Source organism: Rhincodon typus, chromosome 24 (assembly GCF_021869965.1).
Source record: "Rhincodon typus isolate 14 chromosome 24, sRhiTyp1.1, whole genome shotgun sequence".
NCBI classification, from domain to species: domain Eukaryota; kingdom Metazoa; phylum Chordata; class Chondrichthyes; order Orectolobiformes; family Rhincodontidae; genus Rhincodon; species Rhincodon typus.
This window is the reverse complement of record NC_063355.1, coordinates 20,117,520-20,141,303: the sequence shown is the minus strand read 5'-3', so window position 1 is coordinate 20,141,303 and position 23,784 is coordinate 20,117,520. Positions and strand designations below refer to the sequence as shown.

At 39.8% G+C, this 23,784-nt stretch overlaps 1 protein-coding gene across 5 annotated transcripts in view; it reads right to left on the bottom strand.

Annotated features, from left to right (window-relative positions):
• aacs (acetoacetyl-CoA synthetase) overlaps positions 1-23,784 on the bottom strand; it is an 86,663-nt gene that overhangs the window by 13,857 nt on the left and 49,022 nt on the right. For 3 of the 5 annotated variants that reach the window (XM_048611354.1, XM_048611356.1, XM_048611353.1), the window contains exons 7-9: positions 20,796-20,860; positions 18,945-19,067; positions 149-262 (exon numbers count right to left, since the gene is read on the bottom strand). In XM_048611354.1, coding sequence (XP_048467311.1) covers positions 149-262; positions 18,945-19,067; positions 20,796-20,860 — 302 coding nt within the window. The remainder of the gene's footprint in view (positions 1-148; positions 263-18,944; positions 19,068-20,795; positions 20,861-23,784) is intronic. The other 2 variants (XM_048611357.1, XM_048611355.1) reach the window with 1 other exon arrangement.

Sequence of the window (23,784 nt, the reverse complement as noted above, 5' to 3'; positions counted from 1 at the left end):
ACGGTCTAGTTAATCTCCTCTGACCAAGTTGTTATGCTTCACCGTCTCACCACCTCAATTAATCATTGAGTGAGCACAAAGCATTAACATGAAAGGAACAGATGATGTGAACAAAAGGTGGAATGGAATTCAAAGTTACTACACTAACTTTCGTCATTCCAAACTTCCACACCCATTCCTAGATTTCTTGCTTGTATCTCTCCTCTGTAGACTGGGATGGTGAAGTTCTGGCCCATGAAACATGAAATGATGTCTGTACCACCTGTAGAAAACGGGACAGAGAACGGATTTACCATTTTAAATTTTGTTCCTCTGACAGTCATAAATGTTGTAATAACACAAATGAATTTTCTCATATTAAGAATTGAAGCTCTACTTCCCAATCTCAGGTATTGTGCCCCTACCCACAAACACAATATTGAAAACACTATGAACTGCTCATACGTCTTATGGAAAATGGTCAATGACAGCGTGGCCATTCCTTTTTTCCAAATACTCTCATGTTGAGAGTTTAAACAGCAAAATGCGTCAAACAAAATGCTGCTTTACATTTGTGTGCATTCTAATAGTTGGTATAAGTATTAGCAAGGATTCTAATGCTGCGTGATTAGAGTTACAGCATGCAAATTGCACTTATTAGAATTATGAGATTTACAAGATTGCTATGTTTTGGGGAGTCTTTAAATTTAAAGGTAAAATGGAGGTTCTTGGAATAAAATCGTTAAATCTGTTTCTCTCTCCACAGATGCTGCAAGACCTGCTGAGTTACTTCGGCACAAAGGGTGACACGGTGGCTGAGTGGTTAGCACTGCTGCCTCACAGCGCCACAGACCCAGGTTTGATTCCACCCTTGGACAACTGTCTGTGTGGAGTTTGCACATTCTCCCTGTTCTGGTTTCCTCCCACAGTCCAAAGATGTGCAGGTCAGGTTGATTGGGCATGCTAACTTGCCCTGTAGTGTCCAGGGACGTACAGGCTAGGTGGATAAGACATCGGAAATGCAGGGTTACAGGAATGTTGGGTCTGGGTGGGATGCTATTCAGAGAGGTGTTATGGACTCGATGGGCCAAATAGCCTGCTTCCACATTGCAGGGATTCTATGATTCTTTCTATTTCTGTTTCAGGTCATGTTCTTAACACTGTCTGACAGCAAGTCCCACAACACTGTTGAGAATGTTGGGTCCTAAATTGTTCTGCTTTAAGCTGTTCAATTGGTTACAAAGTGGAAGACAGTTCAGCTCTCAAGGCTAGTTAATTATCACTTCTATCTAGATACCGGTTTTATGTGATTCACAATGCCATGGGGAAGGATGCAGAGGAAGTTATTATAAAGATCATATTACAGGCTTTCTTAGAGAATGTTTGGGAGTTTGTGGGAGAGTGTGAACAGTTAGAGGCAAAAATGGTCTTTATGGTTCACAACATAGGATTGTGGGTGTAAACTTACGCTCAGATTAACCAAATTCATGGGAGTTAAACTGAGGCTGGAAAGGTTGCCCAAATTGGGCTTACAGGGTGAATCCCCGTGGAAGAAAAAACTGGGAAGCCATTTAAGATTGCAGGTTGTCAAGCTGAGAAAAGAATTCAGAAATAAAAAGTCACTTCAGACTGATTCTGGAAAAGTGGAATGCCTGCATAAAGGGCCACAGTGTAATGCATACCTTTGATGTGGTTTTTCAGTTGAACTAAGAATCAGGAGTATTTCACTCTGTGATTTACTGTCTAGGAATTCTGTACGACTTTCAATTGTTAGTAGCCATCTTAAAATGCGAAATCATAATGGGTCAGTCTTTTAGCCATTAACTGGAAAATCGAATTTCTTTCTAAAAGTTATCAGTCCCTACGGGTAACGCAAGATACTGATGCTTAAACTGGCAAATACAATTGAACTGAAACGGAAACAGCTTTGAGTATGAATTGCAATAAATTATCTTGTGTTCGTTTAACTTTCATTTGGGCCAATTTTAAATATGACTTATACCAATAATTCACAAATTCCCTCAAGATCTAACCTGGTCTTTGATTAGCTTTACTATCTAAAGATCAGGTTTCTGTTTTTCCAAAGGAAGGTACAACAAAGAGGAAAGTGAATTAGGGTTAGCTGACCAGTGCTTTTGATTAGAATCGTACATTTATTTATGGACATGGATCCTAGACAGCATCAGAACAGCCTTGGTGGCTTCTATCTGATAAGTCTACACCAATTCCTGTTATTGAGGTACTTTTTTTTTAAAAGCATAGACTCAGGGTCCCATGAAAGCTCTCCTACCCATGAATTCATGCACTAAATGTAGTTTGCCACTTTTAGTAAAGGTAAAAAAGTGAAGGGAAAGTGTAAAAACATCAAACGAAAACATACAAAAGTAGCTCAGTCACCAGTTTGTGTGTCTGGATGGACAGACGGGGGTGAATATTCCTTGCTTCAAATTTCCAAGACACAATTAAGTAACATATTTTCCTTATTAGATTTCATCCATGCAGTATATAGCAAGGAGTTTATGAAGTTTACTGTGGTAATGAATGCAACTGTCACTCTTATTTTTCATTACATCAATCATAATGGAGAGCATTCAATGTTCATAGACAAACTGAGCGAGCACATCTGGCAAAACATGCACAATGGCACCACACAGTGGTACCCAACTGCAGCAACTATGCCCTAGTCACCATCGTTCCCCTGCCACGTTTTGTGAAGCAAGCTGATGTGCTCCATGGGAGGGTAAAAGAAAAATTCCACCTCAAGGCTGCACAAGACACGTTATAACTTTTACAGGAATATCATTTACTGAAAACCGCGAGCAGCACAGTCATTACACTCAACAGAAACATCTATTTGGGCATAATAACGTCTCCAAAACTAAAATTAAAGAAGAGAAATGGCTATTGGAAATTAACTTCTTGTTTTAAGGAAATAAACTTGCTGAAACATATTTTAGGTAATAGTCTACAGCAACTATTTAAATGAATCCTCTTGACACACTGATCAGCTAGTTGAGTTTCCTGCATACTTATACCTTTTGGGAGGAAGCCTTCAAGCTGTTAATTATCATCAGTCAAAATCTAGTGCTTTTTGTTCGGTTCAGCCAAACAAGTGCAATATTTTTACCATTTTACCACTTCGGTTTAATGTGCATTCTGTACTTCACACTTTCAAATCTTATTGTGGAATAGAGGAAGGTCAAAGGATGCTGCAAACAAAGAAATTGTTGAACTATCCGTCACAGCAAGACCAAATCAAATGCTCTGTTACACAACACAAACTAAAGTTAAACAAATAAATAACACCTCTGGTCTGATTTGGATTGACACAACTATTCAAATATTTGGATTGACAGCGAATGCATTGCATTTTAAGGAGGTACAATTTATTTGTGATGGAAATGGGACTGGGCAGCCTTCCACCAGCTTTGTGCTTTGGAGGTCTCATTTGGATTACAATGACGCCAGAGGTTGATGCAGCATCACAAAGTAGAGAACTGTCACTATCAATGGCTCATCTATTACTGCATCCCTGTTGAATTTACTTAATTAATTTTGCTGATCACAAAGTAGGTTTCTGAATATTGTTCAGCAACTGACTGTGAAAACTAGCATAAAGCTGGATAGCAATTTCCTGGGACACAAATATGATCAAATCATAGTCAACATAGGCTTCAGCCTTCCATGCACCTTCAGATGTACTGCATTGTGTGCAAAAATATAAAAAACTAAATTAATTTTCCCAATACATCTACAGTATCCATTGTAATGCTTGAACACACATTTCCAAATAAGGTTACAAAAATGTCCTGCAGTAATTGTATATGCCATCATCCCTGTGGAAAACTATTATTTCCCTGAGGTAACAAAATGATGCAAACATGATTAGTACAAATTATAAAAACAAATGTAAGCATGCCAGAAGAACAACCATTTATCAGTGTATTGAAAATGCATTAATTACCCCACAAAGGAATTCACTAGCTCACAATCCTGGAAAGGTTTCGGTACAGCAACTCAAAACAACGCATTCCAGATAGTCTATATGATTAATTTAATTTGCTTCAGAAAAATCACATAAAGCGATGTTCCAGTACTGTTAGCTGGTTTGCATTTATTTAATTATAGAACATTGTCAAGTAATGTCATAAATCATTTAAGTTGGAAAAAAAAGCATTGATTTAGTAGTGTAATTTACTGCCCTGAATTTACAGGGACCAACCTAATACCAGGAGTTGGAGATCAGGCATGACAGAAAGTGATTAAAGCTAACAGCAGAAAATGAAATGAGTTTTTAGGAGATTTAGCCATGTACCAGTTGATTCATCTTGCAGCTTTGAGGGGCCTGGCTTGTCCAAGTTGTTAAATAAACTCTTGTAACTGATAAAAGATTTTATTTTGTTGCAATTATATCCTTCACCCCTGACAGATTTCCATCCTTTACCACATCCCAACTCATGACAGTAGGGATTAATTAGAATTGGATTCTGCTGCAAATTTTCAGTTCAGGGCTCAATTGTGTCATACAGGGAACACAATTTTGTCGGAGTGGTAATTTTCTCCAGGCAGTAAAACAGTCCATTTTGCAGCCTTGTTAAAAATTTACAAAGCCCACCTTATACATCTTGGCAGATTGTGGATGGCAATCCACAAAGGGAATTAACCTCTGAACCACATTTCTGTGCCTCAAGAATCTTTTGCTCTTTTTCCCCACTGAAAAAAATAGTGCTTAAGCCTAGCAACGCAGAATTAATCGCATTTATTCTGTTAAGTGAACACTCTCAGATCTTGCAATTAAAAAACAAAATTAACTTTTACCCTGTGCTAAGGCTGGTGAAGATTTTTCTTCTACAAAACCATAGAGTAAGGTGTAATCAATGAACTGTAACAGCAGAAACTGGTCAACATTTTATACACCCTTGCTTTGACTCAGGAACAGTAGGCACAAGTTAAATTAGGCAGATAAAAAGCATTGGAGTAGGAGTAATATAGGCATCATTTATAACTGTGCATACGGGATCAGACATTTAGAATGACATCAAACAAGATGCTGAGGCTGGAAATAGTGTGAAATATAAACAAGTGATCAAAACATGCATCAGGTCAGTCCAGTGTAGAAAGAAAAGTTAGCAGTTCAGGTTTGCAACCCTCCAACAAAACTGAGAAAGGTTGGGAATATAATACAATTTGTGCAAGGCTGGGTCAAGGAGGGAAGGGCAGTCTGTGTTTCAGTGAAAGAAGGGAGAGATTGAATGGCAGAAGAGGTAGTCCTCCAAGACTAAAGGAAATGGTGATGGGTAAGGAAAGAAACAAAAGATGTGCCCCACAAAACTTCAACTTTCCTGCTAATATGATGCTGCCTGGCCTACTGTGTTCCTCCAGCTCCACACTGTGTTGTGTGTGTTTAGAGAAGGTGTGCTGCTGGTCTTCGTACTGTTCCAGTGAAGCTCAATGGAAGCTTGAGGAACAAAACCTCAACTAGGCTCTTTACTGCCTTTCAGACTCAACAATCAGTTCAACCATTTCAGATTGTAACCTACAGCTACATTTTTGCTTCTTTTGCTTTGCAAGACTGTTTTTTCTCTCGTTTTGCTTTCAGACAACAGCAAATCTGATTTTCTTCTTGCTCCAAGTCCATTCTCTTTGGCCTTGGAAGACTAACTCTGTCATTCAATCACTCTGCTTTTGACCCAGTCACAGACCTCCCTTTTGAACTCCTCAAACCCATATCTCAGTCAAAATCTATTCCATTTATAACTTTGTTCAGTTCTGAAGACAGGTTACTGAGCCGAAACATTTTTTTTTTTCCCTCTCTCCACAGATGCAGCCTGACCTACTAAACATTTACAGCTTTTTCTGTATCTATTTCCAGTTCTATTATTTGGAGTATTCCACTTGGGGATTTATAAACAGAATAGTTTGGCCTGGATTCAGGACCAGAGAGGGGTTGGTATTGATGGTGGAGCCATAGAAATTTACCAGGACAGGAGGGATTGGGAAGGGAAATGGCTTTCCAATACTGAACTGGAGAAAATAACGACTTATCCAAAAGGAGATGTCATCAGTACCACTGAATGTCATTAGCAACACCTTAAGATTCTTAAATAAGCTCAATGTCTTGACGTCAGTTATCTTTGATCACTGTGTAAAGAAATACTTCCTGAAATCAGTTCTAAAATTGCCTGCTACAACCTTGAACCATACCTCTGCTGCCCTGGCATATCTGAAAGCATCATTTCCAGCTCAGTTTCACTAACTCATGCCAATATCCTATCAATCTCCAAAATGTAAGATGACTTTTTCTGAGAATAATGAGCTCAGCTCCTTAAATTGTTCGCATCATTTTTCCTTTGTGCACTGCCTATCACCTTCTTAGCTCACCATTGTATTGCCTTTAGGTCTAAGGCAGCCAGCCAACATGATGTGAAAGACATGTCTGCCTCCTGGTACAGTCAGATCACAGCTCTGTGTACTTGCAGCATGATCACTGGAAATAGAGGTTCACCCTCTTTGGCTAAACAACCCAGCATCTTGTTTGTTCCACTTGTCCTGTTGCCTCCCATGAACTTTCCTGATCCCTTATTGACATGGGCACTAGTGAGGTTGGAAAAATGAGATTTGCGACATTAAGAAAAATGTCAAATTCTGCAATCAAGTTTTTGCAACGAGAATATTATTAGTGAGCAGGAGGAGATTGGCTGTGGTAAATGCATGAAATGAGTAATGAGATGTGAATGCATATATTTACATCTCATTAGTATCTAATTTCACCTCATTGGTGCCTAGTTTCCAATTCTTCCATGCGCTAGAGACAGAAACTAGATGTCAACAATTCCTGATAGGAAAAGCTGGTGAGGGTTCAGAAGAGATTTACCATGCTGTTGCTGGGACTGGAGGGTTTGAGTTATAAGGAGAGGCTGGATAGGCTGGGACCTTTTTTCACTGGAGCATAGGAGGTTGACAGATGACCTTATGGGGGTTTATATCATCAATAGGAGTATATATAAGGTGAATGGTAGTTGTCTTTTCCCTAAGGTGGGGGATTTCAAGACTAGGAAGCATATTTGTAAGGTGAGAGGAGGAGGATTTACAAAAGATATGAGGGACATTTTTCTTTAAAACACAGAGTGGTTTGTGTGTAGAATGAACTGCCAGAGGACGTGGTCAATGCAGGTATGGTTACAATGTTTAAAAGACATGTGGATAATTACATGAATAAGAAATGTTTGGAGGGACATGGGCCAAATGAGACAGATGGGACAAGTTTAGTTTGGGAATTAGAGCAGGTAACTGGTGGCTGCAGCTCACTGCCTCCTCTACCAAGGCCTCCAGTTCAGCTTACACTCCATGGGCAACGAATACGTGCCACATACCATCACCACAAACAGCTCCCCCCATCAAATCCCTCAACTTCCTACTTGAAACCAACCATGGAGTTTGGCGTGGGATATACACATCCTCATTACACATCTCCGATTCATAGATCATAGAATCCCTACAGTGTGAAAACAGGTCCTTCGGCCCAACAAGTCCACACCAACCCACAGAGCATCCCACCCAGAACCATCGCCCAAATCCCACCTAATCTACACATCCCAGAACACTATGGGCAATTTAGCATGGCCAATCCACCTAGCCTGCACATCTTTGGACTGTGGGAGGAAACCCACGCAGACACAGGGAGAATGTGCAAACTCCACACAGACAGTCGCCCGTGGTGGAATTGAACCCGGATCCCTGGCACTGTGAGGCAGCAGTGCTAACCACTGAGCCACCATGTCGCTTTGTGATTCACTTTGAAAACAGATCTCCATTTCAATTCTGCACTTTGGAGCTGGTACCTTTTCTGCACACTGGTACCTTTTGTTGTGATGCAACTACCTCCACTTTGAGCCAATGGACAGGACCAGGCTGCATCCCCTGGGTCTTAGCTTGGTCTCTCAGCTCACTCACCTTACACCTACCTGGATACTCAAAGCATCTCGGCCTCACCACAGCGTTTTTCAATTTGCTGCCTCATTTAGAATTTAAAGGCTCACTATCCTCTGTCTTGTCTTGCCTTTTAGTGCAAAAACAAAACCAGACAGCTGGTCATCATGGCTGGCAGGTGTCTTCAGTCAATGTTGCCGCACAGCACTGTGTTCCATCAATCTCTCACCTGTACCATGTGAAACATACTGCTTGTGCTTCAACTAAACAGCCATGTCTGAAAGTCTAAGGGGAGGAATCCTTTGTCTAGTCAAGGAAAACAGCGCTTAGTTAGGAGGTGACAGCACAGTAAATCAATGGCATCACCTAACAGCAATCCAGAGGCTTAGACATGGTGAGTTGGCCACTTGAAGCGTCCGGGGTCAGAGGATCTGCACTTTTACAGTGCGGGGAGGGGACCACGGTCAGTCTACAGTCCAGTTCAACCAACCCAGGGACCAGTGGGAAGTCAGTCAGGGAGCTGCAAAAAGATCAGTAGGAGTCTGCTCACCCATCAATCAGGGCTGTCTTTCCAAGTTTTTCAAGGGCAATAGGCCATCTTTAGTCCAAGCAGGTCTGTTCACTGCAGATCTAGAGAAATTATCATGGGCACTGTTGTGGTGAGACTAGGGAGGTCAATTGTGGGGATCAAAGGCAGCATGCTGGATTACGGAAGGGATAATAAATGGTGAAAGGGGGCAACTCAACATATAAATGGTGGGAGATGATAGAACATGGGAGGAGAAAGGATATTGTAGGACAGGGGAAAGTTAATCACAAAAGTCACTACAACCCTGGCTTCAGAGAGGGTGATACTGCATGACTACATTTGGCATGAATAAGCTGTAAACCTGGGACTCAGGAAGTAAAGTGGGGAGATGAACACTTAAATGGGTTGGGTGGGAACATGGGGAATGTCAAAACTGGTGCAGCTAACACAGAGGATAAGGAAGAAAGGAACGTGAAATGTTTAGGGAGAGAAGAGGGTCACCTAGACTCATAGGCTGAACCTGTGACTCACTGTGAATTGTGACTCATGTTGCCTTCCATCCTGATCTGAAAATCGTAAATGTGCAATGAAAATAAAAATGGCTGCCTTCACATCCAGGGTGGATGGAACAAGTGTTTCTTTTTTTCTCCCCTGAGGAAAGGCCCTCTCCTTTTGTGTGATATGAAACCCTGCAATAACATTAAGCAGACTCCCATACAGTACAGGTGAATGACCTCTTATCATAAAATAGTGTATGTGAACCCACACACTGTTCCTCTATGTTGACTATAAACCCTAGCCACAAGCACTCATGTCCACATAGTTCGCCATTACGTTTCAATTCTATTAATGGTTGCAGGGGACAAGTGATGTTTTGGAGGCAGGAAAGAGCAACAATATTCACGGGATGAGGGCATCACTGGCTAGGCAGCATTTATTGCCCATCCCTGATTTCCCAGAAGACAGTTAAGAGTTAACCACATTGCTGTGGATCTGGTGTCTGGAGTCACATGTAGGCCATTCCCGGTCAGGATGGCAGTTTCCTTCCCTAAAGGACATATATTGAAGAAGATGGGTTTTTCCAACAATGAGCAATGGATTAATGGTCAGCATTAGATGCTTAATTCCAGATATTTACTGAATTCAAATTCCACCATCTGCCGTAGTGGGATGTGAACCCCGGTCCCCAGAAATGTTATCTTGTTCTCTAGATTAACAGTCCAGTGAAAATACCACTAGGCCAGCTCCCCACTGTCCTCCTGGTTAGGAGTCTAGACGTCTGAAAGCTAGGACGACTCTGGTCAAATGTTATTTGTGTTTGCGGTGACTGCTAAATGATAATATTCCTGAGGAACTGCTTTGTTTCAGCTAATCCTAATGGGGGCTCATTGGAACGTTCCCGTGGATCCAGATTCAGGAGCTGCTTCACAAATGAGGAATACATGCCCAAGACCAGCATAAGCACCAAATGTTGAGGAACCCATCCCCTGCAATGAGCTTTCAGCCTTGAGTACCGTTGTACTGCAGCAAAGCCATTATTTGTCCATGAGAGATGGGCAGTGGCACTGTACCCTATCCAGAGTTGGAGGTCAGAATGCCAACTCATGATGTCTAGTGTATCTGTAATGAAACACCTTATTCTAATGGGATCATCAGAATTTCTGCTCTACAGCTGAGAGGATGAACTGAGTCTACGGGATGGACAATGTGGTTCCTGAGAGCTGCAACAGTGTGCTGAGTAAGATGATGAGGATGTTCTTCAGACAGAACAGCACCTTCAGCTTCCTTCAGAGCAGGAGCCTCAGTCACAAAGACACAGGAAGAACCTCTTTGGGAAGCCCGTTCAATGGAACGGACTTAAAACATTTTGATTTTGCTGAGATCAGCATCCCCTCTATAGTCCCAACTCCAAGCGCAGCTTAACGTTTAGATCTTTCCTTACAATTCATTCTGTTTTAGAAAAGATGACGTTACAAGCAATTGGAAGCACTCACAACATCCAATGCTGTCTCTCATTCAATCCTGACAAAATTTCATGCTAGTACAGGCACTACGGAAAGAATAGCCAACATGCAGACAGCATTGCAACTTCATATGGTACTAAGGATGCTGAGCCTCTGTACCTTCATTTTCGTAGATGCATCTAAAATAAAATTTGCTCACACTGCTGATAACTAAATTAAACAAATGTTTATAAATAAGACAACATATTTATTATAAAGTGTCACCTTTACCCTCATAAGATCTTTGTTTTCCTTTCTCTCCCCCTATATCTTGGTGTTGTCCCAGTGTCTGGAGCTGGGATGGAGACAGCCTGCCCTACAGTGGAGCCTTTCAGCCTTGGAGCTTTGGTCATATGAAGCCAATGCATTTATGGCCCAAATGTTCTGTATCCTGCCAGGTGGAGGCTCACCATTCTCACATCGAACTCCCATGGGGTTGAAGGTGGCAGGCAGGGACCAGACACCTTTAGAGTGGCCAGAGAAGATACTGTCTGGAGGTCTGTAAGTGGTTCCTCTTCCAGCTAGGTATCCACTGGCACTGCCCTGTCTCTTTGTGAACAGACACGTGGAGTCAGGCCAAGGTAACTTATCAACCCTGTCGCCTTATCACTGGTTAAAAACCAAAAGAACAGCGGATGCTGTAAATCAAACAAGTATATACAGATTGCTTGAAATTCTGTTGGCAGCAGCTATGGAGAGAAATCAGAGTTACTGTTTCGGGTCAAGTGATCCTTCCTCAGAACCAGCCCTTATCACTGGCATTGAGCTCAAATGGCTACAGTATTGGAAGCCTATACGATTCATTAGAAAACAATATCTCCTACTTAAATTTCCACTGGGTGGCTCAATAGTACATAGCTGTACACACTGGTTCATATTTATCCAGATGGAACTTCATCTGTTATTAACCCAGTCAGTTAAAAACCTGTTACAAGATCTCAGCTGTCTTCCATGTCTTCTTCTTCTGCACTGCCATCTCCATCCAACACAAACTTCCTGCAATCTGTCAACTAACCAACGTACGAGGAGGTGCCAATTCATCTATATGTGTCACCTCTCAGTTTTTAGACTTTTTTTTAACCCATCATTATCTCCTCCTGACTGACCACTTCAACCTAGCTACCTGCTGTTTGCTTCTCTTGAAGAGTTGCTAATGCACGTTAATGGATTACCTTGGTACACACTGACCTTTACCTTCAAAGGAGTCATTTGTTAGTATTTAAAATGTTTTCAAAAGTCAGGCACATAGCTCTGTTTTTTTTTTCTAACAATTTGGGACATTGACTTCCAAAATAAACTTAAAACTAACTCAGATCCACCTTCTTTTAAAACAATGTTTGCTGTATTCATGGGTTATTCAGAAAGATCTTGCATTGATAAATTATCTTTCATAGTCTTAGGATGTCCTAAATACAGTCACTGTTGTAATGCAGGAAATGTTGGCAGCCAATTTGTGTAAAGCAAGATTCCACAAACACAATAATGGCCAAGGCGATGAGCTTTGTGTTAGGGATAAAAGTAGGCCAAGACTCCAGAAGAATTCCACTGTACTTCAGTGTCATATGATTTGTTATATCTACAGATGATGTCCATGGTTTGATCCCATGTGAAAAATTGCATCTCCCTGTGTAGCTATTCCTATGTGCACAAGATTCAGGACTGGGAAATTAAACTCCAAACTTTCTGACTTTAATCTGAATACAGTGCATAGAGTGAAGGCTGACATTTACACGTTCTCTTTAATTCTTATGCTTTGATTTTAGTAGTTTTCTGATTATGGTGAGACTAATCAGTATTAATGCAGAAGGTTTGTTGTTTGTGTTCACTACATTTTCCTAGTTGCAGTCTACAAGTGCCTCAGCCAAAATGACTGACTACCAATGCTTCATAAATCACCTTCTTTGTATATGTGTCTGTAGTACACTGCATCAATTCCTGGAGATTTGTTTGTTTTTGGCTTATCTCAAACTTCTGTTCACTAATGCAAAACTGGAATGCATGATGACTATTTGTTGATTAATTTTTGTCTCCTCTCCATTTAAATATAAACGTGAGAAATTGTCACTAAGTCCATTAATGGAGTTATTCATCAGCCTCGCATTGAATTCTATACAAGCTCTTTGGGATCCTAGTGTATTTGAAACAGCATGTACATTTGCAGTGGATGCATATCTTTCACCATTTTCTCTTAATACACCAAAATCTCTTATGCACAGGCCATTTGCCACTCTCTTCCCATGTCCCGCTAATGCTCCAGATCTTATTTCCTAACTTCCCTTCTATTTTTTTCCCTGTCTGTCCATATTCTATATTTCTATTTACCATGCAGTTTAGATATGCAATGGTTTTCAGTGTGCAAAAATGATTTTTGTACATTATCAATTTGTCCTGAACATTTCAGGATTTAAGTCAACTACTAATCTATACAATTCAAACAAAACTGTAAATCTGCCAGTGTAAGAAGAAAGAGAAGACAGGCTAATGTTTTATGTATTGGCACTTTGACAGAACCGAAGCTGTGAGAGTCCTTGATCTGGTGTAGGTTCCACAACCGAACATGGTTTTCCTTCTTTTACCAACACGACACTCTTCTGCCCATGCACTCTTCCCTTCTGTCCCATTCTGCTCTTTCAGATATGAGCCACATTGATTTGAATGCCTCAGCTGTATGTGCCCTCTCAAGATTTCTCCTTTCCAGAGAAGCGTCTCCATGTATTAATATCTAGATACATATATCATAAAATAGGAATTATATAGCTAGAATCCATACATTCACATTACTTTATTTGCTTGGAATTCCTTCTCCAGTGTTTAAACAATTATAAGATTATAAGTCTTAATCTAAGAAATCAGAAAAGTTGTGAATTTAATTTAAAGGACCAAAACCAGATAGATTTCTTAAATACATAGATTACCATACGCATTAGCAACATAATTCACTTAACTATTTTTACCATCAATTTCCAGATGCAGCCCCTTTCTAATCAACTCATGCTTTAATAGGACATCTGCCATAAACAGGTAAGACTAAAAAAAAAGTTGATATTGCTTTGAGATGGCCATTTTTAAGATCAAATTTAAGAAAAGGGGATTTTTAAAAAAAACCAAAACTGCGAATCTGAAATTCCAAAAGAGATGTATATCTAAGTTGTTTAAATAATACACAAGATTAACTATAATTGGATTAAAAATGTACATGTACTTACTAGTGCAACATGGACTAGATCATCTGACCTGCTGAACAGTAACTGGAAAATAGCAATTATCATCATCATTGCTCAATTTAGATCCAGACTTCAGATGTAATGTTTTACGCTTCAGTGAATACTGATTCTGGCAAGGTTTTGGGATGGTTTGATTAAGTACCAGCAATCCTGATGTGTACAGCGACTGAAGCATAATTTTTCATATGGTTCCATTAAAAACACCTCAAGTCAACTGATTCCAAACTCATGTTTTGCAGATGTTCTCTATGCATATTATCGTGCGCCACAGCCACATGAAAAAAACTGTTTATTTTGTTAACTGGAGCATGGCAGATGTGGAAATCTAAGTATTGAGATAGTCACATGGTCAGAATTTCTGTTGGTGCCTGAACTGTACAATCTCTTCCCAACAATGGCATACCTCATCTACATCCAGAGAATTTGCTACAACTTGACTTTTTTTTCTTTATTTTTTTTTTCACGGAACATGAATATTGCTGGAAAAGCCAATATTTGTTGCCTATCCAAATTGCCCTTAGACTGAGTGTCTTGCTAGGCCATTTCAGTTAAGAGTCAACTGCATGCCTATCAGTGTGGAGCCATGTGTAGGCCAGATCAGATAAGGACAGCAGGTTTCCTTCCCCGAAAAACATTGGCCAACCAGATAGACTTTTACTGTTGCTAATCATTACACGATAGTGACTAGCTCTCATTTCCAGATTTTTATTAATTTGGATTTAAATTTTAATTTAAGTTATACCAACTCCCACAGTGGGATTTGAATCCACGTCACTACAGCATTTAGCTAGGAACCTACAAATTGCCAACTAGTGACTACATCACTATATCACTATCTTCCCCAAGACCCAGTCCCTGCTTAAGGGGGCCCTCAAATGCGTACAACAGAAAATATTGTAAATCAACAGGATAAAGATTACATTGCTTATCAGTGCAATTAAGCTTCACAAAGTCTGCTCAGTTATAACCAACTGAGACACCGGCTTACAAGTCAGAGAATGAGAAGATTCCCAGTGTGCAGTGCAATGATTCTGTCTAAGTCAGATTTGGCAGTCCAATGCCCAACTCTTTCTTGTTTTGTCACCATGAAACCATCCTGGACAAATGCTGCTTTCTTCATTTCCCTCCTCTCTCAAGGTGATGCACACCAGCCGGTTATTAGATGACAACTGAGGTTCCACCTTGTCTCGACAGACAACAATGCCAGGAAGTCTTCACAAGTGACAAGATGAAGAGGAAATCTCAGTGTCCTGAAATGGCAAAAATACCACCAGGCTACAGCATGGAAAAAATCATATTTCAATAAATGTAACTTCCTCCATTTGGAGGCACAGATTTGCAGCAGCATAAGCTCTGAAAATTCTGAACATCTCAGCCTGCATTTTCATACCCATTCTCCAAGTAAGTCTGTTGCTAGACAAGGACTCAGTCTCCTTTCAGTAAAATAGTTAGATATCTGCCTTCAGAATGTTGGAAGGATCTGCACGAAGCAGCTTATGATATGCCAACTAGTTTTATGTTCTACACCCAAGGTCAGCTCACAGTGGACAATTTTTAAATCAACCTACTCATAAGATGCTTTTATGCCAGAAGAGGAGTCCATTGAAAGGTTGATCACTCCTTTCAATGTGCTGAGCAAGAGATCATGTTAACCTAGAGCCTGGTTTCCCTGCAACAGTCGGCTTTTTTGGTCACAAATCCATCTGACAGTTTCATTTGCTCGATGTAAGCACTTTCTCCAGACAATGGAGCATTGTACAGCTTAGGGTACAAACTATAGGGCAGATCTTGCATGTGACAAAAACAACCTACATTTGAACTTTACTGTAATTACACAATAGAAAGATTCAAGTGCATGCGACAGAAAAAGTAATCAGAATTTACAGTTATTCCCAGAGAAAGACAAGTGGGTTTAGGATGGCATGGTTTCACAATTACAAAGTGTTAGCGCATCTTTCTCTGGTCTGCTATGCATTTCCACCAATACAAGGCCAATGTACCCCTGACTTTCTTCCACCACATTTCTGAGGACAGGAGCCTGCACTTGCAGGGGAATCAAAAACTGCTAACATAGTTTGATATACGAGGATTTCCAGTTAAGACTGAAAGGGGGAGCAACTTCATCTCCCAGAGGTTTATGGGATTTTCTGCTCCTGAGAGCAGTGGAGGCTGGATCATTGCATATATTCAAGGCTGAGTTAGACAGATTTTTGATCAACAAGGCAGTTAAAGGTTTTAGGGGTCAGGGAAGAAAGAAGAATCAAGGTCACAATCAGATAAGCTGTGATCATATTAAATGGTGGAACAGACTCAAAAGGGCCAATCAGCCTCCTCTTGCTCCTAGTTCTTATAATCCTTTTAGTGGTACAGGCAATGGTAGGATGACAACCACCACTGGCACACAGGATGTGCGCACCCTAACAGACAATGCGATAGTTGACATACAAGAAGAAGAACTGCTCTTGGCAAGAGACAGCCGGGACATGCAAAGCCCAGATCAGCATCCTCAGAACACATTTAACTGAGGAGAGTCATCTCAGGTGAACTGGTGCAGGCTACACATTCTCTTGGAGTGGCCATGGAAAAGAAGAATTGCATGAAACCAACAGAGCTTCAGTGTCATCAGCCATCATGTCAGCATATCAACATCTTCCCAAGTGTTCATGATTGTCTGATGGAGCTTCAATGAGCCTGCACAGCATCAAGCAAGCTACTTTCCTCAGTGTGCATCAACACAACTGACCCTGAGGGAGGGAAGTTTAAATTCTACAATGACCTCCTACTCCTTGATTGCTACTGTGTCAAAGTGAGACAAGTAAATCATTCTTCATGAATTCAATGCAAGGGTTTGTGCCGATCACCAGAGGTGAAAGGGGTCATCAGGAAAAGATAGTTGGCAGTTGTAACATCTCTTTGAAGATATGTATTGATATTTAATAGCTCAGGCTCAATACAATTTTCTGTTTCCCAAATTGCAACAAGACACCTTGGATGAACAGCCTCCTCCCATTACATGTACAACACCTAATCAACTGTATCATCACCATGATGAATGATAGGCAGATGCAGGTGTAACAGAAGCCATAGACAGAACTGACTGCTGGGCTGACTCTCGTTTTTGATATTGAAACTAAACATCAGGATCTATCCCTCTAGCTATACATACCTGTCTCCACAACAACCTCCCACCCACCATGAGGGAATGGAGGCCTGATTGAGACTTGAGATATTAAGAATCTAACAAGCAGTCATGAAGAAATTGTTCTGAGAAACTCAATGGTCCTTTCTGCGCAACAAAATATGGGCACCCAATGCACTGAGAGCGATTTGGTGATATGGTGTTCTTCACAGCTTCAAAAGTCCTTGGCTTTTCATTTCATTAGCATCAAGATTGGAGGCAATGCCAAAGTAAGCTTAATGAGATATTATGACACAGTAGGTTGCGTATACTGCCCCAAAGTGCAGTGATACGAGCACACATTGAGCAAAATGACAAGATCACTGACCAGACAAACAATTTTTTCTTGGATAGGATCATTTTTCTCAAGCGTGCTGCTGTGATGACACACAACCAGGTGAACGATGAACACTGCATCACATTCCTGGCTCAAGACTTATTCCCAACTGATGAATCAGAAACAGCTTCAAAGTAAAAGGATCACATTGCATTGGATACATGGCACAGAAACAGGCCATATTGCTCAAAGTTACCCATGCTGGTGTTTATGCCCACTTGAGCCTTCTCCCATCTTTATTCTTATAAAGCTTCCTCTACCCTTTTCTCCCTTCTATACCTGTCTTGCTTCCCCTTAAATGCTACAGTACTTTTACTATTATCGTAGCGAGAGTTTCACATTCTCATCACTTTTTAGATAAAGAGGTTTCACCTGTATTCCCTATTGTGATTCTTGGTGGTTATCTTATTAAATGTTAACCGAAAGCATTCTCTTCAATATAAAATTGCCACTACATGTTGCGTGTTCTTTCCGACTCTCACCACATATCAATAAAGCAACATCACTGTGAACAATGGATCTTTATTCTACATCTGACTAGTTCCATATCATTATTACTATGAAAGACAATAGTGTTTAATAAGATTGAAGAGCTGTCAAAAAGGCTGTTAAAAGCCATTGGTAAATTACAAGTGTATTTCCCGGTTGAGGACTGCAGAAACTATTCATCTCCCTCCAAAATAGCAAGCATCCAAGCAATGAGCAGTAGTTTTCTTTCATTGGTACAAAATGAGATATAAAACAAAAAGATAAGTGCTTACCAGTTGTGCATTCTGAATATAATAAACAAGTCATTGATTACAATCATTGACGGCAAACCTGCCTGGTAAAATACCACACCAAATATTACAGTCTCCTCAAAAATCAAATGAACTTTAATCTATATAAAACTCATTAAAGTGAGAGTAAAGCTATAAATGTGAATGTGTCATCAAGTTTTTAAGCTTGTTAATTTACAACATTGTCTTGTTGGAATGCATTATTCGGGCAGTTTCCATCTGGATGTGAGGAAGAGCAATTAACCAAACAAAATCAGAATGTACAAAATGAATTTCACCATTTCATCAAACAAGCAGTGAAGCACTTGCATGTGGTTTACTCTTCCTGACTCGCTAGAAGGAGTTCTTCGGACTGTAAAAGAATTCCCTTCAAAATAAAGTTTACCTTCCTGCTCTCAATACTCGTCCTTTCCATCAAGGTTGCAAGGAAGACAAGAAATTGCATCTCTCATCTAAAAGCTCCATACTGCAGCTATTGTAACCAGGCACTCTAACTGTGTTGTTACACTAAAGCAAGCAAAATATGATTGCATTAAGAAGAATAGGAGCCAATGTTCTCCTTCTAAAGTGTTACAAATCTCCTGAAAATCCAATCCAGTTGCCAATGTGCTCATGATAGTTATTTTAGGTTATCTTTCCTCCTCACAACAAATGAAAAATTTCATTCCAATTGGCAGAGCAGACAAGCAATCTGACAGTAAGTTTTCCACTCAAGTGCTTCTCTTTGTGCAGCTCATATTATGAACTCATTGTGAGGGGGATCTAGGTCATCAAACCATGTTCTATCAATCACTTTGCTTTGCTTGGCAGAATGCCACATAGTATTAGTATTCCACCCAGGAACTTCTTTACCAATGTACTTGGCTTGATGAGGATGTTACTTCAAGAATGAAACACATTTTATTCATAAACTGCATCAGGTAATTGTGCATGGTTCTAAATGCACTGTTGAATAGAAACATGCCACCAATTCCCAGAAATCTTACCTGTGATTGATCCTAGCAGGACAGTGTTCTTGATGTGTTTGTAGACATAATCATACGTTAGAGGTTTGAGAGGAGACCCAGTTGACAGAATGGTATGTAGAGTCTGCAGACTGTGAGTTTCGCCTGAAAAAGGGAAATATGACTTAAATTTCAATTTTAGAGTTAACTATTATGTTTATTAATTTTCATAATATTACTATTCACTCTAAAATAGAATTTTGACAAGTTTCATAAATTTGTATAACTTTCATTATAAATATTAGGTTTTTAAATACTTACACTTTTTTCCTCCTGACAATTGAGTTTATTAAACTAATTTCTTTCACAACAGATTTTTAAATATGAACTAATTTGTCTCATTGGAATGACAAACATAAGTGACATTTTATCTTATTTCATCTTCATCACTTGTAACTTGAGAATTGAGATGTAACTGCAATTAAAGCATCTTTGTTCAGATAATGTAAGCATTTTGCAACACTTTAGAGTCAAGAATTGTGGTAGTTATTAAATACCAAGTTCTATATGGCATGATACAAATAAATCCATAATTGATAAGACCTTGATACACAAGTCCTTTTGCAAAGGAAAGAAAATTATGACAGCATAACTCTGAATAGAATGACAAAATTTCAATCATTTTATCTTCTTAGTTGGCATGGCTTTTCAAGTTGGCAATAAATACTCAAGGTCACTTTGGAAGTATCACTGTTACTTGATTTGGTTACCAGAATCTCCATCATTAACATTTAATCAAAACAGAATCAGAAACAGAAATTGCTGGAAAAGATCAGCAGGTCTGGCAGCATCTGCGAAGAGAAATCAGAGTTAATGTTTCAGGTCAAGTGACACTTCCTCAGAACGGACTTGACCCGAAACAGTTAACTCTGATTACTCTCCAAAGATGCTGCCAGACTGCTGAGATTTTCCAGCAATTTCAGCTTTTGTTTCTGATTTACGGCATCCGCAGTTCTTTCAGTTTTTAATCAAAACAGATTTGACTTCACATAAAGAGCATTAGCCTTGTTAGAACCCGATGGCCTTTTGTAGATAAAATTTTCCTGTACTCAGGCTCTGAAATAGGCCTTTCTGTCAGAGCCCTGGAATCTGTCAAATCAAAATCTAACCACTAATGTTTGAAAGCAAAGTTTAAAAGGGCTGTTAAATCTAAGTACTGGCACAAAAACAGCACTAAAAATGTACACCGATTCCAGCAGAAGCATTCTCAAGAATCTGTAGTGAAGTATTAGTTAAAAGTCCAGTACATACTTAATGTGCAAATTGTAGTGGCACGAGTGATGGAATTGCAGTAATTCTACAGGGAAAGAAATTAGGCTTGTTTCACACAATGTCTACATACAAAAGGAATAATGATCCTTTAAGTAATTTTTGCAAGGGTTCAAGTTGTTGCATAAGATTGACAATGCTTCCACGTGAAACTAAATTATTATTATGGCAGCTCATGTCAAAAGAAACTCAACAGATCTGGAATGTACCACCTCAAATGGGTATTGCAATTACATTCAATGACAATTTTAAACAGGGAATTTAATAAATACTTCAAGGAAAGCTATGTTCAGGGCTATGGAGGAAAAGAACAAGGAGTGGGGCTAATTGCACAGCTCTTCCAAAACACCAGCAAACACTGGAATGTTAGGGGATGGGGTCTCCTTTTGAGCTGTTTCCTTTGTGGTTCTGTGGGCTAAATTATGAGAAAGTATAGTCCTCAAATAATTTATTAATTTTACATAACAGTTGAAAATTCATAAAAAGACACAATGTTTAAGAATCCATATCAAGTAAAACAAAATCGAGCATATTTTCGTTACCCTCCCCTCGCCAAAGCATTACCTGGTTTCAGATTTTTTTCTTCTAAAACAGCCAACCATTTTGCACCAGTTCCAAGTATAGTAATTCTGAGGAAGGAATGGGGAACAGAAGGAAAATTATTTGGTTGTTAATTTCTAATTTGTTTCCTCTTGTGAGCTTTTCACCAGAGTTCTTATTTTTGCCTTCAGAAAACGAGGTGAAAATGCTTTAGAATATCCATATTTTGGATATGAACATCAGGCATCTTATATAGGTCAGACGTAATTTAAGTTTTGCTCTTTTAGAACAAATCATTTTGATTCCAATGCCTACACAATCATAAGAATACAACAAGGCCATGCAGCCCATTGAGCCTGCCACAACATTCAGTACAATCGTGGCTAATGAACACTAGAATACCTTCTACTCACCATACCTCCATAACGCTCAATGCTATTGGTAATCAGAGATCTTTCAATCTGTACCTTAAACATCTTCAAAGACTGATCTCCTACAGCCATCTCAGATAGAGAATTACAAAAGGTTCACAACCCTCTGAGTCAAAAAAAAAAATCTCCTCATCTTGGACTCAGTAGCATTCAATTCTTTTTAAAATTGTGCCTTCCAGTTCTAGACTACCCAACGGAGGTGTGTGCGAGCGTGCGTGAGAGTGCATGATCCTATCTGCATTTAAGATCTCTATTCTTTTAGGTATCTTGTAGGTTTCCATGAGACCACCTCTGATTCTTTGAAACTCCAGAGAACATTGGCCCATTTGCCCAAACTCTCGTTAGTATCATGCCATCATCCCTGGAACAAGACCAGTGAACCTTTGTCACACACTGTCTATGACAATAATATCTTTTCTGAGATAAGGAATCCTCTAGATGTGGTCTACAAAACCACTTTACAACTGACGCAAGACTTCACTATTCCTGTACTCAAATCCTCTTTTGCAGAGGCGATGGCCTAGCCTATTATCACTAGACTATTGATACAAAAACTCAGCTAATGTTCTGGGTACCTGGGTTCAAATCCCACCATTGCAGATGGTGGAATTTGAATTCAATTAATAAAAAAGTGGAACTAAGAATGTACTGATGACCATGAAACAGGAAACACCCATCAGGCCCATTTATGTTCTTCCTTCGGGGAAGGAAATTGCCATCCTCACCTGGTCTCGCCTACATGTGACTCCAGACAACTAGTCGAGCAACAGCTTTACATAGTTATACTGAAGGAATCATACCTTATAGACAACATCACAGACACCACCATCACCATCCCCAGATATCTTCTGCCCCACCGGAAGGACAGACCCAGCAGAGGTGGCGACACTGTGGTATACTATCGAGTTCCCAACATTGACTCCAGACCCCCATGAAGTCTCATGGCTTCAGGTTAAACATAGGCAAGGAAACTTCCTGTTCTCCCTCTGCTGACGAATCAGTGTTCCTCCACGTTGAACACTTGGGGACAGCGCGGAAGGTGGCAAGGGCACAAAATGTAAACTAGATGAGGGGTTAAAATGTCCAACACAAACAGTGGCTCAGCAGCAGCATTTCCAATCAAACTGGTTGGGTCCTAAAGGATACTGCTGATACACTGCTCCACAAACGTCCCCATCCTGAATGGGGGAAGAGCCTAACACCTCTGTGCAAATGGCAAGACTGAAGCATTCGCAGCAGCCTTCAGTCAGGAATGATCATCTCCAATAAGAGAAATTCTAACCACCACCCGTTGACATTCGATGGTGTTACCATCACTGAATCCCACACTACCAACATTCGGGGGGGGGGGGGGGGTTTACCATTGACCAGAAACTCAAATGGACTCACCACGTAGACACAGTTGGTACAACAGCAGGTCAGAGACTAAGGAAATTTCAAAAAAATTTGTCAGTAGTGTACTAACTAACACCCTGCTCTGGATCATTTTTAGCAATTACTTTGTGATGTAACAAGGTTGGGGGGTGCGGTATGTAACCTCAGTGCCCACTAAGAAAGATACAAACTAGCAGCAAATATAATACCAAGAAGCTGAACCTTCGAAGATCAATAAAAATATAAGCAACCTCTTTTCAATGTTTGAAAGAGGAACAATCTTACTGTATGGAAAATCAGTTCGAGTTACATTTACGTTCTCTTCAATCTCACATAAAATTAATTTATTAGTCAGAAGCATCTATAAACATTGGACTGCATTACATTAAAAAGGGCAACATTAGAAAGCTCTGCAAGTGAAAAAGGGAATAAATTCCATCCCCAAATCAACAGGATCTCATCTCGTATTTTCAATCTAAGGTCATAGATAATTTTTCTTTTGAATGCAGAGACCACGTACTTCTATCAACTGAACTAAAGCACAGACTGATTTTTTTGTAATTTCACATTTTTCCCCAAAGCTTTATCAAGATATGCATCAATAACATTTGTAATCTAAGAAATTGTACTTTGAACAGCTTACTTAAAAATCAAGCTGATAGAGATTTTAAAATTGTCTTCAGTCGTGCAACAGTGTGATTCAGATGTTCGGTCAAACTACTCTTTCATGTAGGCTGACAGCCTATACTGTAACGCATCAATCATTTTAAATGGCAGAAGATGAAACTGTTGTGCATCACTATGACTATGTAGTTGCTTGTCCACATGTATTAGAACTTAGAACATACGTGCAGACAGGAAAAACGATATTCAAAACAAATTGAGGAAAATTATGCAGCTTCAGCTCATTCCATACTATTCAACACCATTTTGTGTGCCCTTATAAAATTCTGTTTAACATACCATTTTATTTGTGGCAGATATAATATAGATCACTTATTCGTGAGAAGGTCAAAATAAACATGCAGAAGAATCAGTGACCTGATTTAGTCTTGATGCCCTGTACAGTGACAGAATTTTGCAACCTTAGCTAGGAGCATGGCAGCATGAAGCTCCAGCAAATAAAATGTGCACATTGTTGGGCTTTCTATTATTTACAGGCTACAGGAAAGACACTGCACTTTTATAATAAAACAAAACTGCAGATG